General features: G+C 46.9%; 1 protein-coding gene across 1 annotated transcript in view; it reads left to right on the forward strand.

Annotated features, from left to right (window-relative positions):
* Nucleotides 1–17,459, forward strand: part of LOC135821742 (fibrillin-1-like) — a 94,257-nt gene that overhangs the window by 42,852 nt on the left and 33,946 nt on the right. Inside the window, exons 6-7 of the mRNA XM_065334739.1 lie at nucleotides 6,657–6,772; nucleotides 17,113–17,211. Coding sequence (XP_065190811.1) covers nucleotides 6,657–6,772; nucleotides 17,113–17,211 — 215 coding nt within the window. The remainder of the gene's footprint in view (nucleotides 1–6,656; nucleotides 6,773–17,112; nucleotides 17,212–17,459) is intronic.

Below are 17,459 nucleotides of genomic sequence, written 5' to 3' on the forward strand. Positions count from 1 at the left end.
AGTTCAGGATCTAACTTACAGATATACAAAACTTCTAACACAGCCAAATGCAACGCACATCTACCACGTGACAATATTGAGAACACATTATCACTGTACAACTCACGACAATTGGTACGGGCTGACAGATGTTGCTTGATTGACGAAGTGCGATTCTTAGCTCCGTTGAGTGTTGTCTCCTCCAATATTCCGTCATCTCGCCTCTTCATGGCATCACCACTATCCGTCTCTTCGCGTTTCCGCGGCCTTCCACATTTCTTGACACTAGCCATTGGGTGCGCGATGCCTAGTGTCCTTTCAGTTTCGTCTCCTCCATTGCGGATTTTTATTGAGCTTCTTACTCCAACTTGTCCGGTGTCCGGTATTGAGGTTCGTTTTCGCGGTCTACCACGTTATCGAATACTGACTGTTGTTGTCACTTCCGTTGTCATTGTACGTGTCCTCACCAGTCCGTATTTTTATTTGGCTTCGCGTCACCCTTCCCGACGCCGACGGTGGTTTACATGTCGGTCTTTCACCATCTTTCACGCTTTTCTCTGCTGGCCCCTGTCCTACACACGCAGAGGAGGACGGGCATGCAGTCACATCATCACGGGAAGAGGAAGATCCACTGATGGACAGGACAGCACATTATGGAGGACGCCCACGGCGAGGATGACAAACGCGCACATCAAGCGGAACACAACTTAACGGCACATGTTGACGAATGCGTGCGCCCAGGTGCTGGAGAGTTCTACCTAAATACCGATCTTCACATTGTCGGCATTGAAAGAAATAGATAAGGTTACTTTTACTAAGGGTAGGTAGAACATCCTTCTTCACACTGAACGCACGCACTGTCCCAAATATGACGTACAGCTTGACACACGGATATGATGGACGTACGATACCACGAACATCCTTCTCCACGCGCGCAGAACCGGCGCCAACCCAGGGTAAACGGAGCACCACTGGGCAGCGGTCAGGTCCAAATTGGATAGGCTTGTCTGTCACCGGTTTTTCGTTGGTTACCTAGGCCAGAAATTCCTTTGGATAGCCGTTGTTGCAAGGAAAAGGACATAAGGATACGAGTTAAGAGTAACTCTCCATCACCGTGACTGCATACTATAATATAGTCAGAAAGTGCAATTACCAGGCACACAACTGACAAGAGTACTGAGACATTCGACGTTCTGACACCTAGCCTCAACACATCTCCGTAGCGCTAACCGACAGCCTTCCAACTTGGAAGGTTCAAGGTTATGGAAAGACCAAAGAGGGGAAGGCAAGCGCAACGAAAACGAGCAAAAGCTACAGTCCCAACGGAACAAAGAATGTCGATTCTTACTGGACGATGACGAGACCAGTACGATATTTGACAAAGGGACAATTCGAAGCAGCAAAGCAGCACACCACCCAACTTGGGTGGGTCATAAATATCAAAGACAAGTAAAGAAAGGGGCTTTGCGAAAACGAATTGTACAAGCCGAAAGCCAAACTAATACAGTACTCCTCATGCATGACATTGTGATGGACTAGTTGACTACAAAACAAGTTGTTTCACACGACGTACATTTCGCTGTATGGTTCGTGACGGCTTATCAGGTGTGCAATTTGAAACTCGGATGTTGAGCCATAAATAAATGTAGAAAGGAAAAGGACATAAGGATACGAGTTAAGAGTAATTCTCCATCACTGTAACTGGATACTATATACAGTCAGAAAGTGCATTAACTAGGCACACAACTGACAAGAGTACTGAGACATTCGACATCCTGACACCTACTTCCTCCGCGTCATCGAAATTGTCGCAGTTTGACTTTTGATATAAAACGGGGTATTTACTCACCAGCACTCGCACCAGAGGCAAGGAATCGGACATAGGCGATAGTCATCAGTATAGGGTGACGGCAAAGTTCTATTTTCTGTTATTGGAAGCTGGACTTTTTGAACTAGACGCAATTTCTTCGCTGATGTCGCTGCGATGGTAATTTCGACTCGCTGAGATCAGTCAGGCGTTGCAGACTGCACATTTCTCGTGCTTATGGCCATTCACTCAAGCCTCATCACTGTTTTACCTTTGCTGGAGTGAGAATGACTTTGTGGAACAAGTGGCAGCGCTTGGAGAAACATCGAGGGGTCAGCAAACTAGATGCCTGCAACAGCGATACAATTTGTCGCTCTGGCTGAGACACTCAGTACATCATCATGATTGTACCTGCAAGAGCCGTGTAGACTCTACACGTAGTGCTAGTGATGCACGCGCAGGTGCCATACCATGGTATACCAGTGATGCTGAAAAAGAGGGCGCGCTGGACGTGATAGTACACTTACCTGCATGAGCTCTGACCACACAGCTAAAATATATGGGCAAGCCACGGCTAAAAAAAGTTCATTTCAAGATCGAGGTGATTTCGCCGACGGTAAGCAACCGATCTCGCAGCGATCGTGTATTCTTACTAGGCTTCGTTGGTGGTGAAGTAGAAATCATCCAGAGCTAGTAGACAACAAGCATAGCAGCTCTTGTCCTGTGGAGATAGTCAAAGCGTTTGGGTTGAGGCGCGACCAACTTTCAACCTTCCTTGAAATATTTCGGAACGATATTTTTGCGTCCATTGACAACAGCGACGACGAGGACTTCATCTCTGCATGAAAACTTTCAGTCCAACTGTCCTGGTACGTTACTCTAGTCTTCAGACTATCAAACTGTCTAATTTTGAATGGCTTAGCTTATGGAGTTGTCAGTAACAAATGACAAGTCACTAGTCAAACTTGCGACAATTTCGATGACGCGGAGGAAGTAGCTTCAACACATCTCCGTAGGGCTAACCGACAGCCTTCCAACTTTTACTTATCTTTGATATTTATGACCCACCCAAGTTGGGTGGTGTGCTGCTTTGCTGCTTCGAATTGTAGTTAGACCGCTTTATTCCGTGATATTTGTACATCCAAGAAGGATAAGCTGCCGTTTTGTTCTGCTTCCGACGTGAATCTCAACGCCGGGGTGGAGGCTATTCAGAGTCAATAGGAAAGTTCCACAGACATCCTCATCCTCATCGTGACAGTACACATCGTCTACAAAACGACAGTACATAGAGGGTCACAATGGTGGACTAATGGACGCTTCACAGAATCCTACAAATATATTAGCCAATACAGGACCAAGCGGCGAGCCCATGGAAACGCCATCTATTTGTTTATACATAATGTTGCCAAATGAAAACTCAACGCCCAACTACCATAACCAGTAGTTTCACTCGACGTACGTTTCGCCATACCGTTTGTGACGGCTCACCAGGTGTGGAAAATTGAACTCGGTTAATGAGCCAGTATGATTTGAAAACTAGAAGAAAACACGGAAATCGAGTTATGTTTTTATCTCTGATAATGCTGACCCACCCAAGTTGCGTCGTGTGTTGCTTTGCTGCTTCGAACGAGAGAGCTTGGAAGCTCAGGGCCTTACGCTATGCTTTTTTGCCTTGATGACCTAGACAAAAAAAAGCATAGGGCAGTTCGGTCCCGTCTTGTTTCCTGGAGCTGGATTGGTTGGAGAGTAAGTGCGGTGCTATGTGACTGTACAGACGAGAGTGGACTATTTTTTCTTGTGTTTTGGATATTATACTGAGCAGGGAGATGGGTCGGTAGTTGGTAGGATGGGAGGGGTTGCCCGACTTGGGGATGGGTGTAATAGTTGCGTCTTTCCAATCCTGTGGTATTTCTCCGGTTCTGAAGGACAGATTGTAGAGACTAGTGAGAGATGGGGAGATTTCCTTTGCAGTTTCTTTCAGGAGCCGAGTTTGGATGTTGTCAAAGCCTGTTGTGAGTAGTATAGAAATCCGAGCTCAAAGAAAAACCAAGACTAAGAGCGGAGACCCGAGCATCGACTGCCCTGACTGAACTGAAGTGAAAGAAAGAATGTATGTATGTATGTAAGTGTGTATTCTTTATTTTACTTCGCAAAGTCAAATGGGATCGTTGCCCAATAATATGATAGCGAAGGGGGGGGGGGGGGATACATGAGCCAGAGGGCGCTAAAACATGACCACAGCTTTTTTGGAAAAAGTCGAGAAAATCGCGATTTGAATTCCGCAGCAAAGAATACGAAGTGCAGTGCAACGCGAGTCGCTGTTGTTGTTCTCCTCCATCGACTGGACTGTCCCGGATGAATTTTCTTTGTTGCAATTAAGTTTATTTGTTTGAGTTGTATTTCACGTTGTGCTGAGTCGCCTAAAGCTGATCGTCATCGATGTATCGACAGAAGAGCCTAGTGGTAGTACTGTACTGCGGAGCGGAAGAAGACGACAACCTCGCACTCCATGCGCAGGATGAATTGTTTTGAGGATTTGGGTCGGAAACAGAAGGAAGACGACGATGGCTACAGCGACGATTCATTTGGGGGCACCCCTTTCATCGAGCGCAAAAGAGTTGATGCTGGTAGTCCCGCGATCTGCAGTGACGAGGAATTCTACTCTGATGACAACCTGGCAAGCGATTGGCATCGACACTGACTTGGGAGGTGAGTCGGCCGATGAATTGACCAGAATGGACATCGCTGCATATATCCGGGACAATGCCAGTATTGATTGCAAGTGCAAAAACATCAATGAACTATGCTGCTCCCTCAACTTGCTCAAGTCAATAATTTGAGTACGTTTATGTGGAACATCGCTAGCACGAGCAGTAGGCAGCGAAAGCAGTACTCTCTGGTGAGCGGAGAAAAACGTGTGCAGATGGGCTTTGGTGTGGGGAATATGAGTGCGACGTCGAGTACGTTGAGGAAGACTGTGTTCAGCAGTGTATACTGTATAGGTGGAGTGTGATGGAGAGGACGTGGAGTGCAAACTTCTTCGGCCATCTACAGATATGGACCGTGTTTTCGCTGGCAGTTCTCCAGTGGTGGTCCAACCAGGAGGTATTTCGGACACCCAGCTCAGCTGCCTATAGATATTTTGGATGTGGCCGAGTACCTGTCAGCTCATGCTATTCGACCCTGGACAGAGGAACTGACCCGGAAAGGATGAACCAAGGGACATATCAACTGTGTGCAAAAATGACAATCACTTTGTCGTCCATAGAATTTCACCATTTCAACAGTGCTTCATATAATACCATTGTAGCGATCCTTGCAGAGAAACATGAAAGACATTGGGTTTTCCCTTTTAGCTTCCCTTAGGTTACAGGAACGTTAAATTGGGAGTACCTCAGTACAACAAAACCTTTGCAATGGGACTGATCTGTGCAAGATCAAGGAGAAAGATGGAAATGTGTGGTTTGTGTTTCTTACAGAGGTATATGACTGAATGAATTGAGAATTATTCTCGTCTGAAACTTTTTCGCAGGATTGCACAGTCAATTTAAACCCCCAAAGGAACGTGCCTGTAAATTTTGAGCGAAATCTGAGAGATCGACTTTCACACATACATACTTTGGCAGGGTTCTAGCCAAAGGGGGTAAGGGGGCACAGTGCCCCCTCCGCTGTTTGCGCCCCCCCCTGGGAAAAATTGCCGCCCCCCTACTTATTTTTCGATTTTTCGTGTTTTCCAAAACAATATTGGGAAGTGGAAAGATGGGGCAATCAACTCCATTTCAAAACTATAGACGCGTAGGTTTTTTGAAATATTTAAAATTTGGCTGGAGCTTTTTGAGAATAGTTTTCGGAATATTGCTCAGGTCCGCTCCACAATTACTCTCATATTATAGTTTCTTAACGATTGGATAACAGACGCCCAATTTGGAGAAATTTATGCACAAAGTGAACACAGATTTTATGTGGTATAGATGCTGGCATAACGGTTTTTGCCTACGTACGCGTCTATAGTTTTGAAATGGACTGTAGGTAACTGTTTCCCATGCCCAGCCCCCCCCCCCCTTCCTTACTATTTTGGCCTGGCTAGAACCCTGGTTTGGTATTCTCAGGCATGCTCTCCTCGCCACCTTTCTATGTTCTGTTTCTCTACATTACTATAATACTGGTGCAGTGTCGTGCAATGTTATCACATGCAACAATACAGCAGTAAGCAACAACACAGTCGGACGGAAGACTACCAAGGGTTCTCGACTCTTGGAGACATTCCTCTCCAACAGTAGGGAGATATTGCTTGTCGACGAGCCGCATGTGGATACGACGGGTCGCAAAGGAACCATAGAATTGACTTTGTCGTAAATGTGTGGAAGAATAGACTTATTAGACACCCTTAGCAAACAAGGTTATGCTCCCTCAAACCAGTTAACAAGGTTATGTTGTAACGGTATTATCGTAAGGGGGAAAATACCGTGATTTGGGCTCGACCTTTTAGCAAGATGCACGCTGTTTTTAGTACGCTGTTGCCACGAGAATAGCTTTTACTTCGCACGGTACAACCATTTATGTCATCATATACGCGATACAAGGTGAAATTCGTACGGACTATGCAATATTTGGCCAAAACACGTACCTTTGGTCACAACGATAAATCATCCCCCATAACGTTTTTACGCTGCAGCCTCAACGCTATTTGGGTGATCAAGGTACGAGTACCGTAAACAATAGTGTTACCGTTGTTTGTTAAGGGTGTCTATTGAGTGCAGGCGGTAGTTTACAAGAGTAATGTCGTCAACGGTAGTGCGTGTCTGTCTGTTAAGATCGCAGACGGCTATATCGCACTTTTCATTATATTTTGTGTCCTTTGCATGCACAGTCTTCTTAACAACGGAGTTTCACACAACCTTCGCTTGTGCGCTCTCAAGTTTCCTACGGATTTTTCAAATGGCTACATCTTATATTCAGGTGGTGTAAAGGATTATATTGCTTCAAGTAAGTAACCCGTTTATACCACATCGTACATTCCAGGGCTTACCGGTGGCCAATAAGTCAGTGGCCAAAAAGAAATAATAGTGTGAGAGAGGAGAGAACGAGTGATGAAGAATTGGGTGGGCACGGCCTAGGGATTAATGACTACTTTAGTTTACGGGCAGAGGTGGTCGCTACAGGAGCACACAGGGTTGTGCAACAGCAGGGACATCTGGGATTTGAAGAGAGTAGGAGAAGAGATTTCGTGAAGCTGGGTGGGCAAGCAATTTTAAAAAGGTAATGAAGGGCTTTGTTCAGGGGAGAATGGAGACAGCAAGCAGGCCGCGGTGTTGGCAAGTGCCAAGTACGAGAGCGACGTAAATTATACGAATATTGCACGCTGCTAGCAGTATGAAGCGAGAGTATAATTATGTGATTGGGCATAGTTGTGGCGCAGAGAATGTGCGAAGAGTATATGTTTAACTTTAAAGCGTGAACATAATGTTGGTCATTTGATGCGATGCAAAAGTGTGAGAATACAGGTACTTCCTCCGCGTCATCGAAATTGTCGCAGTTTGACTAGTGACTTGCCACTTGTTACTGACAACTCCATAAGCCAAACCATTCAAAACTCATTACACAGTATGATAGTCTGAAGACTGGAGTAACGTTCCAGGACAGTTGGACTGAGAGTTTTCATGCAGAGATGAAGTCCTCGTCGTCGCTGATGTCAATGGACGCAAAAATATCGTTCCGAAATATTTCAAGGAAGGTTGAAAGTTGGTCGCGCCTCATCTCAGACGCTTTGACTTTCTCCACAGGACAAGAGCTGCTATGTTTGTCGTCTGCTAGCTCTGGATAATTTCTACTTCACCACCAACGAAGCCTAGTAAGAATAAACGATCGTTGCGAGGTCGGTTGATTACCGTCGGCGGAACCACCTTGATCTTGAAATGAACTTTTTTTAGCCGTGGCATGCCCATATATTTTAGCTGTGTGGTCAGAGCTCATGCAGGTAAGTGTACTATCATCCAGCGCGCCCTCATTTTCAGCATCACTGGTACGGCACCTGCGCGTGCATCACTAGCACTTCGTGTAGAGTCTACACCGTAGTACACGGCTCTTGCAGGTAAAATCATGTACTGAGTGTCTCAGCAAGAGCAACAAATTTTATCGCCGTTGCATGCATTTAGTTTGCTGACCCCTCGATGTTTCTTCGAGCGCTGGTACTTGTTCCACGAAGTCATTCTCACCCCAGCTAAGGTAAAACAGTGATGAGGCTCGACTGAATGGCCATAAGCACGAGAAATGTGCAGGCTGCAACGCCTGACTGATCTCAGCGAGTTGAAATTGCCATCGCAGCGACATCAGCGAAGAAATTGCGTCTAGTTCAAAAAGTCCAGCTTCCAATAACAGAAAATAGAACTTTGCCGTCATCCTATACTGATGACTATCGCCTATGTCCGATTCCTTGCCTCTGGTACGAGTGCTGGTGAGTAAATACCCCATTTTATGTCAAAAGTCAAACTGCGACAATTTCGATGACGCGGAGGAAGTAGTATGTATGTCTGATAGATGTGAGATAAAGAATCACTGGTGAGTATAGACCTAAGTCTATGTATTCAACATGCTCCGACCAATGGAGGTCATGCTGAAAGATTATTCTGAGGGGTTTGTGTTTTTGTGCTCCGGTAAGCCAACTATTCCTGAGGATGATGTGGGATGACGGTTATTGTGGTGGACGGGGGGATGATTGTTTTCTTCGTTTTAACTACCACGTACTGAAGCTGACAGGGCAGTTTGCTTTTTTCGAGCTCCGTAGTTTTTCGCAGGTTTTGTAGGAGCCAGCCGGCAGCAGGCCGGTCTGGAGCAGGGTAAGGCCTGGATAATTTAAAATTAGGTAGCAGATAGTTAGAGCGTTCCAAAATGCCCACGTCCGGTGAAATTCGCAGTTGGAATTCGGTCTCTTCGAAAGTTCTAAAGAGGAACACGGGGACTTTCCACGTTCCACTGCACACGAAAACCCTCGAAGTTGCTGAGGCCCTGATTGAACATGGCTACCCCGACCTGATATCCGTGCAGCTGACTACAGTAACGTGAGCTGCAAGGCCACGTTTCATTCCCGAGACCCTCTGACACGACTTTGCCGAAACGGTTTCCATCTTATGTCAGTGGAAGTGCACGTCACTCAACTGGTGCCTGATTCCCTGGAAATCCAAATCCACGTTGTGCCCATCTGGGTCCAAGACGACATTATTATCGAAAGCCTGGGTGTCTTTGGATCGGCCGGTAGGCCTCTTCGCCATGGATTTGTCAAGACGAAGTCAGGGCTCGCCATTGCCACTGGTAGCCCTTGGCGGATTATGCCGGCATAATATTTGGCATAATCTGGGAATTTCATCAAAACATTATGCTCCGGCACAATATACGGATTCCAACGTGTAAGGTCGGCATAATCTTGCGGTTCAGACAAAAATTATGCATAGTGGCATAATACAGCTTTGTCAGAAAGCCTGCAGATGTTTTTTCTTTAATACCCCAGTCAACGACTCCTTGTTATAGCCCTTGGCGGATTATGCCGGCATAATATTTGGCATAATCTGGGGATTTCGTCAAAAAATTATGCTCCGGCATAATATGAGCCGCGCCAAGCTAAAAAGTGGCTTCGTGTTTGCCAACAAATCAAGAAAATCACCAAAATGTCACAGTTGGCAAAATTCTACTTGAGCGCGATCGCGAAAATATTCGCTTTCCAGTTTGCAAGCGGATGAAGAGAGAAGCGTTTTTTTATGTTTGAGCAACACTTCTGCAGTGTTTCCTCTTTCATCGCTGTGGGGATTCCTCAGTGCTGCCAGAGATCGTAATGGGGCTTCTAGAGACTGTGTGGGTGAGCAGGATGACATTCTGCATCCGTGTGAGCCAAAATCTACTTGACGAGGAAGAGTCGCTCATTCATATTGGCTGTGTTTCTTATCGTGGCCACGACTAGAGTGGCGAGTGTAGCTATGGGGATACGTCTACAAGCCTTCCGACTATCATTCTGACAAGCGACCTGGTGAGTTGGCTCTTGCTGCGATGTTTCACTTTGTTTCGGCTACCTTCAATTTAGTGTTCATGACGTGGCGTACTGGATTCCAAAATTTCCTGGTTTCAAGGAAAAAGTGCCACACGACGAAGCGATGCATTGACTCTACCTGCTAGCATATTGTTCCGTGGCGCCTTCTTCCAGTATCCTTGGCAGGGAAGGAGAATGACATGGACTAGGACGGACAAAGAATCAGTGCCGCTTGTTAGCGATGTGCAGTCTACTGGACCTATGCAGGTGCGAGGACAGTACACCAATGGAGCTAGATCTCTGGCACAGCACTACGAGCTAAATGAAAGGATTAATTCAACCTGGCATAGGTGATTGGAGAGAGTATGACGGACTGGTTTGGGAAGATGCGACGCTCCCCAAAGCAGCAAAACATCTAGTCACAACAACATGATGTGGAATGATATGAAAATTCGTATTGCGTAATAAAATGACATGAGTCATGATGAAAATGTAATGTAGATCTGTTATTTCTTCTTTCTTGGATCTTCTCATTAGAACACAAGTGCCCATTCTTCTTTTATTGCTTGCACACCTGCTAAGCTTTGTCTCTACTTGGTGTCCCATGTTTTCTTGGAGTATGGGAAGGTCTTGGAATCCTTAGTGGCATTGATACCAGCCATTCTGTGACATGTGCACAATGTATGCCTATTTATGGGGGGATAAATTATGGCACATATACATTTCAGATTGGCACCAAAATTTCCATGATGGAAGTTGGATATATAGACATCACTTTGGCATGAAAAAAGAAATTCCAAAAATTATGCCTAAGCCACCTTTTAGCTTGGCTCGGCTCATATACGGATTCCAACGTGTAAGGTCGGCATAATCTTTCGGTTTCGAAAAAATTACGAAGTCAGGGCTCGCCATTGCCACTGGTAGCCCTTGGCGGATTATGCCGGCAAAATATTTGGCATAATCTTGGAATTTCGTCCAAAAATTATGCTCCGGCATAATATACGGATTCCAACGTGTAAGGTCGGCATAATCTTTCGGTTTAGACAAAACAAATTCTTAGGGCATGGCCGTGTGTGTATGCGTGGTTTCTCAATCCTCTATGTACAGCGTGAATACATAGTGGAACCGAGCATAATTCAGCATAATTCAGCATATTTGTTGGCATAATGGTGGCATAATCAAAAGCTAAATTTGACGATTGGCCGAGCATAGTCCGCCAATGGCTAGCCACTGGTATCCGCTTCGCCACATTAGGGACCTTTCGCATTTGCTACGAATCGAATGCGAAACGAAAGTTTGATTCGGCTCGTATCGTTTCGTTGAAAACAGGATTCAGGTTTCGCGTCATGCAAATGTGCATGGCAACTACGAATATGGCCAGTAGCTTGGCGTACGGGTGTATACACACACACGTGCATGGATCATGGAATCAAGGGAAAAAAGGTTTCCCGTATGTCATGTGATTGTCGCCTTGGAGTTGACCAATGACAGATCAAACAGCGTGGGCTGGAAAGCGCGGTCCTGCCTGCTCAAAGTAATGATGGAACCGGATCCGCTGCCGGTCGTCAAGTGACGACGGTCAGGAACGGATTCCACTGCCCGTTGTCACTTGACGACAGGCAGGAACGGATTCCACTGCAAGTGACGACGGGCAGTAGCCACTGGACTGACTCTCTACTTCATGGTCTTTCATTGGTTACTAATAAAATAACTACAAAAGTCTAAAGCAGAAGAGCGACTGTTTGCAACCACAACTGTCATCATGGCGCTCCAACATTTGATCTGGAACTGGGAGAAAAGAAGCCCCTTTGTTGAACGATATTGGTGATGTGAATGAGCTCCTCCGAAAAGTTGAAGGAGATCTTGCACGAGCCGGATGAGCCTCAACCAAAGCGCACAATGCTCAGCAACCTGCAGGACCCGCACAATTTGCCGAGGTGTCCGATCAAGACCTGAGAAAAATCCGTAGGAACAGAACTGTCAGAATGCCCGATGCACAGTCGACAATGTCAATGGCAGCACGAGAAAAAAAGCACTATGGACTACTACAAAAAACTGTAGATCTAGCAGAAAACAATCACAAAACACAAAACACAATGCATGCGGGTGTGTCTACACTTTGTAGTCTGTCATGTATCTCTTTATTTGGCTTGGGTGCACACGGGAAACACGTTCAAATCACTCATACTCGGCCAGTACCGCTGTTCATCCAGCTCTTGCCGCTATCGCGGCGCGGGCTGGATTCCGCGGTACTGCCCTCGTACTCGTGCAGGAACCTGTACGTACCTGGCAAAACATTTGTATCTGGCCAAATAAATGTGTACCTGGCCAAATAAACTAAAGTTTTTTTTTATTATGCGATTATTACCAGAAAAATAATAATATGTAGCGCAAAATAAAGAGAAGGAAAATAATAACCGGTCAAGCGCTAAATACAAACAGAAGAAAAAGAAATCATAAGCCAATACGCGCTAAACTGCACTTAAATTATAATGAAGGGAGAAAAACTGGAATCCGCGGAAATTCTAACATACAAAATGATACAGAGAAAAAGGGGAAAAACCGGGGGAATCAGACAGGTTGTCTACAGATGACACTCGGAGACAGCAAGTGTGGCACAATATGCATGAGGGTCATACCTGCTCGACTTGTGGCGATGCCCACGAAGGCATGCCACGGCCGCCTTCACGAGAGCAAAGGACAGCTGGGCTCTGATCAAAGCCATTGCCACAGAGAAAGGCTCACCATTCTTCTCAGACTTGATGCCTGCAATGCGGCCAAAGAGAGTGGAGGCTGCCTTCCCTTGGCCACCAGTCGTACTGAACGCCACGGGGATGAAGGAAGCGTGCTCAACGTTGAGAATGCGACTCTCATAACTCCTCCGTTTCTCCTCTTTGTGCTTTCTGTAGCTGCCAGCGATCGTTGGTTTCCGATTTGAGGGGGCAAATGGGTTGAAAACCCGGACATCTAGAAAGGTCCTCTCAAACCGTCCACCGTGTAGACCGCTGACAACTACATCCAGCCGAGCTTGTTCTTCCGTGATGGTGGACCGCAGCGGAAAGCGCTCACCGGTCACAGGCTGGAGTTGCGGCTCAACATGAACATCATGTTCGACGTCGCGTAGCAGTGCTGCTGTTAGATCTCGGAGCTCGTTGTGCCGTAACGAGGGATAGCCACCGATGGCACATGACATGGTATGGGTGGTCGAGAATGGCTTTCCACACGCGCATGTTGCAGGTAAGCGATCAGGATGTCATCCGTACCTGAGGCATATGGCATCGCGGAAGGCGCCCTTGTGCAGGGTGAAGCCATGCCTTCGCAATGGCCGACATATCAGCCAACTTGAGGCGCCTTTCTCCGAGGCAAGCTGTAGGGTGCGTTTCAGGTCTGGCTCGAGTTGGGCCATTAGGGTGACGACATGGTCCTTCTCCTTCTTTCCAGCGGCTGTCCTAGCTGTTGCCTTCAGTACCCGCATCCGCCCTGATATGCCTTCCACGGATGACTGCTGTTGTATGATGTTATCAATGAGTGGATGGGTGATGGACAGAGAGCGCTGATGTTCATCGTTCAGCTGACTGGGGTCAACAATACCGAGACCACCGAGACGACACGGAAGGTCAAGCACAGCGCGGATCACCGAATTCAGTGGGTGACGCCCAGTCAATGCCAGAATGAAATCATTGCGGATCACATCCTCAAGTGGCTGTAGCAGATCTGCTGCTCCTGGTACAGTACGAACCAGAAATGACCATTTGTGCTTGAGGCCTTGGCTAAATGCAGTGTAGGCGGCTTGCGGTTGGCTTAGACCCTAAGTGCATAGGTTGCGAGGCGCTTGACTTCTTTGCACCATTGCTCTGCCTTTTGAGCGACGTACTGATTGCGATACTGCTCTGTGCCCAGGACAGCTCCAAGATGTCGGTGACCGTCCGCAGTTACGCGAACTTCAGTGTCGGCGAACACTTCCCGCGCGATGTTGAGGAACTGTGGTTTGACGAGTAACACAGACTTTGCAGCATTCGTATAGTAGCCGTAAGCTGGACCACGCGTTTCCAGGATAGACCACCATTCTCTGAGACGAATTATCTTACTTGCAGCTGTAGAATCATCAGCGTACGACGCTTGTACGGCGTTGGCTGCAGCGGCTTCGCGGATTAATGGCAACGTCCCTAGAGCATACATCACCATGGCGAGGGGATCCCCCTGCGTTGTGCCCTCACCTGGCCAAATAAATGTGTACTTGGCGGATTCGGAGCGCGCCACGAACGAAGAGGCTTCCATTCGTGAAAACGAGCTCTCCGCAGGGACTCTGACGAATCCTCGAACCCAGGTGGCGAATCAGCATTCGTTTCGTATCCGTATGCGGGGTGCGAAAGGTCCCTATATCTCTCTTCGCCCCAACATGCAGATTCCGGCGTATGTGAACACATCTACGAACAACTTTTTTCGTGTACGCTACGAAGGCCAGCCTGCAACCTGTCGTAATTACGTAAATGCTCCCAACCGGGACATATCGCTGCAGCTTGCAAACTCGCCACAGGAACGACATACGCCAAGCAAACCGCGCACACCAGAACAAGTGCAACTGCAACTGTCGGAGTGCAACCTGGTGAACTTAGGCAGTGTTTACATGAGGCGTTTCAACCCGGGTCAGATTTCAACCCGCCATGTGCATAAAATGAATGGCGCGTTTACATGACGCATTGCGCTTGACCCGAGTTGAAATTTCGCCCCGGGTTGATTTGGTTGATTTCAACCTCCCCCCAAGGGGAGGGTTGAAATCAACCCGGGTCAAGAAAATCGTACAAACGTACTTCTGTGTGTATCTCGTGCCTGGTTTGAACGGCACTGCAGATGCAAATTTCGCGCGAACGGATTCACGTGACCATACCGGACTGTATAAGTGGACTTTTGGCGGCATATCAGTATTTGACCCGGGTCAACTGTCTTCATGTAAACGCTCACCTCTTTTGTCTATCCTACAGACTTTCAACCCGGGCTGAACTCGACCCGGGTTGAAATTTCTCATGTAAACACAGCCTTACAGTACAGACCGGAATCCAAAATGAGTCGCCAGACTCGGCACGCTCCAGTAGCCAGGTAGCAGCAGGCCCAGCACCAGCCCGACTACACTCTCGAGTATTGGATGTAGTACGAGTGCAACTCCTGTGGGGTCAAATGTTGGAAAACCCGCAGTCAGCACTGAAGTTGAAAACTACGAAAGTCGATGAGGGGACTACGGAGGGTACTTCAGCGTTGAAAAACCTGATAGATACTGAGCCAGACATGTCGTCCGCACAGGGATTGCTTTCAAGCATGACAGCACACCCCAGAACTCCCCTCGCGGACGTCGAAGTAGACATTGCAGAGCGAGATCTAGAACGGACAGAGCGACTCTTATCAAAAGTGGCATCAAACATCTACACCGAAGCGATCCACACTTGGTTCAGGCCTGAACGTCGAGGCAGGAATGCCAGCACTGAGTCCTCACCAGAGTTGGCAACTGGGGTGAAGAAGAAGGATTCCCGGAAACTAACAAATCTAGCTCCAGGCTCACGATTTAGTCCGCTTGCCAGAGTCTGATCGTGACTTTAAAAAAGGATAAAATAGAAAAATGCAGAACTATAACTATAATGTCACACCCCCAGCACCACCTACCCCCTCGGTCCAGTCACTCAGTGTGGGATTTCTGAATGTGTGTAGTGTTCGGCGGAAGGTAGCAGAAGTTCAAACGTTCATCTCAACACGAGGCATTCACGTTCTCGCAATAGCCGAGACATGGTGGACCCCGGATGTGTCCGATCAGGAGTTGTCCATCCCGCACTTCAAACTATACAGAAGAGACAGACCTGATCAGCAAGTTGGCGGAGTTGCTGTGTGCGGTCATGAGTCACTGGCTGTTCGACAACGGGCCGATTTAGAGTGCGAGCTAGAGATGCTGTGGCTGGACATTCTAGCCCCGGGTCGACATGGAACGCTCCTCGCCTGTTGTTATCGGCCGCCAAATAGTTCTGCTGCCTACTGGACAGCACTGGATCAGAACATCGAGGAAACTGTTCAGGGATGTCAGCAGTCCACTGTGCTACTTGGCGACTTCAATGTTGATTTTAGCAATCCAACTTCTCCATCTGCATCCGCTTTGTACAACATACTTTCCCACTACAATCTCTGCAATTATGTTACATCTCCAACACGAGTCACGGCAACATCATCCACGATGCTAGATTTGTTCCTCTCATCCTCCCCATTGGATGGTACCTGTGAAGCAATACACTTAGACATAAGTGATCACTTTGCTGTGCCGGCCCGGCTGAGCATTCACACACACCAGCACGTGTCATTGTCAGTAAAAACCACGGTTCATTCGGTTCATAAGCAGATGACATCCATATTATTCGTCATAAGATCAAAGTCACTGAGCGGAATGAATTCGGCGGAGTTTCACAAGAAACTGCTCTCAGTACTGTATTTGATCACCAAGGCGAACAAAGGCCAAGAACGGCAAATAAATTCAAAAACAAACAGAACGACGACCAGCCAGCCGTGAACAGGAGATGGAATGCAAAAACAACAAATGTGGCTTTCAAAAGGGATGCGCTGGTTGCTTGTTGCTTTTCTTTCTCGTTGCCAAGTCGATTTCTATTGTAACGCCGTTTGTTCCGGATTTTGTACCTGTACCTAGTGTGGTTGCCACCTGATATACATCATGAACATGTAAAACATATTATTGGTTATTCCAAGTGATATGATGTTGATGAGTGATCTGCAGACCTACGAAAACAACTTCAGATCAACAACTGGCTTCTTCTGTTAAAAAAACAAGCTTATACGGAACCGGACAGCTTCTAGAACATTCAACTGCCTCACATAACTAGCACGAGAAAGAACAGAGAATTAAGCTTCACCCAAACGGTCCGGACGAGATAATAGAGAGGTTCCGCACTACGTAAAGTTGAGTACCTTTCCGTTAGTGGGCGGGAAAAACCCGTGAATTCGCGAGTTTGCACTCCACTTACGGAAAGTTGTCTACGTAGAGTACGTAGATAGTGCTCTGATAACGTAGCTGGTCCGTAAGTGGATTGGGGTACAAATTTATGACTCTCTCCCGGGATCCCCAGGTCGATCTGGTCGTACACTGCCATGTTCGGAGTTGCCAAGGGCAGCTACGTGATTTGAAAACTCTGTATGGCGGAACCCAGATCGGCATGCAGTTTACGTAAGACTTTCCGTAGATCGACTACGGTTTTTACTAACGTAATTACGTTATGCGGAACCTCTCTAATAACTGATGGTTTTGTCTTCTTTCACATAGGTTTGAATGAGACCATTTGCCGACAAAACTGTAGCATCATTTCCGACCTGGACAAATGTGATTTGTGTACCGGTTATCTGTACAACTACACTTGCATAGGTGAGTAGTGGCATTCGATTAGTACGTACAGTATACTGTATGAGGTGACTTCAAGAGTTCAAGTACCGCTTTGAGCCAAATTCTGACTTTGGGGCTCATAATATGGCCGAATTTGGACATTGTCTTAGCCGATCGAAAAGCCGATCAGGCAGAACAAATCGGGCCGATTTTGGAAATGCCTAAACACAGCTTCCCCATCACTCTCTCTCTATTTATATATATTTTTTATTTTTGAAGTATATATAGGT

This window comes from Sycon ciliatum, chromosome 7 (assembly GCF_964019385.1).
Source record: "Sycon ciliatum chromosome 7, ocSycCili1.1, whole genome shotgun sequence".
In the NCBI taxonomy this organism is placed as follows: Eukaryota; Metazoa; Porifera; class Calcarea; order Leucosolenida; family Sycettidae; genus Sycon; species Sycon ciliatum.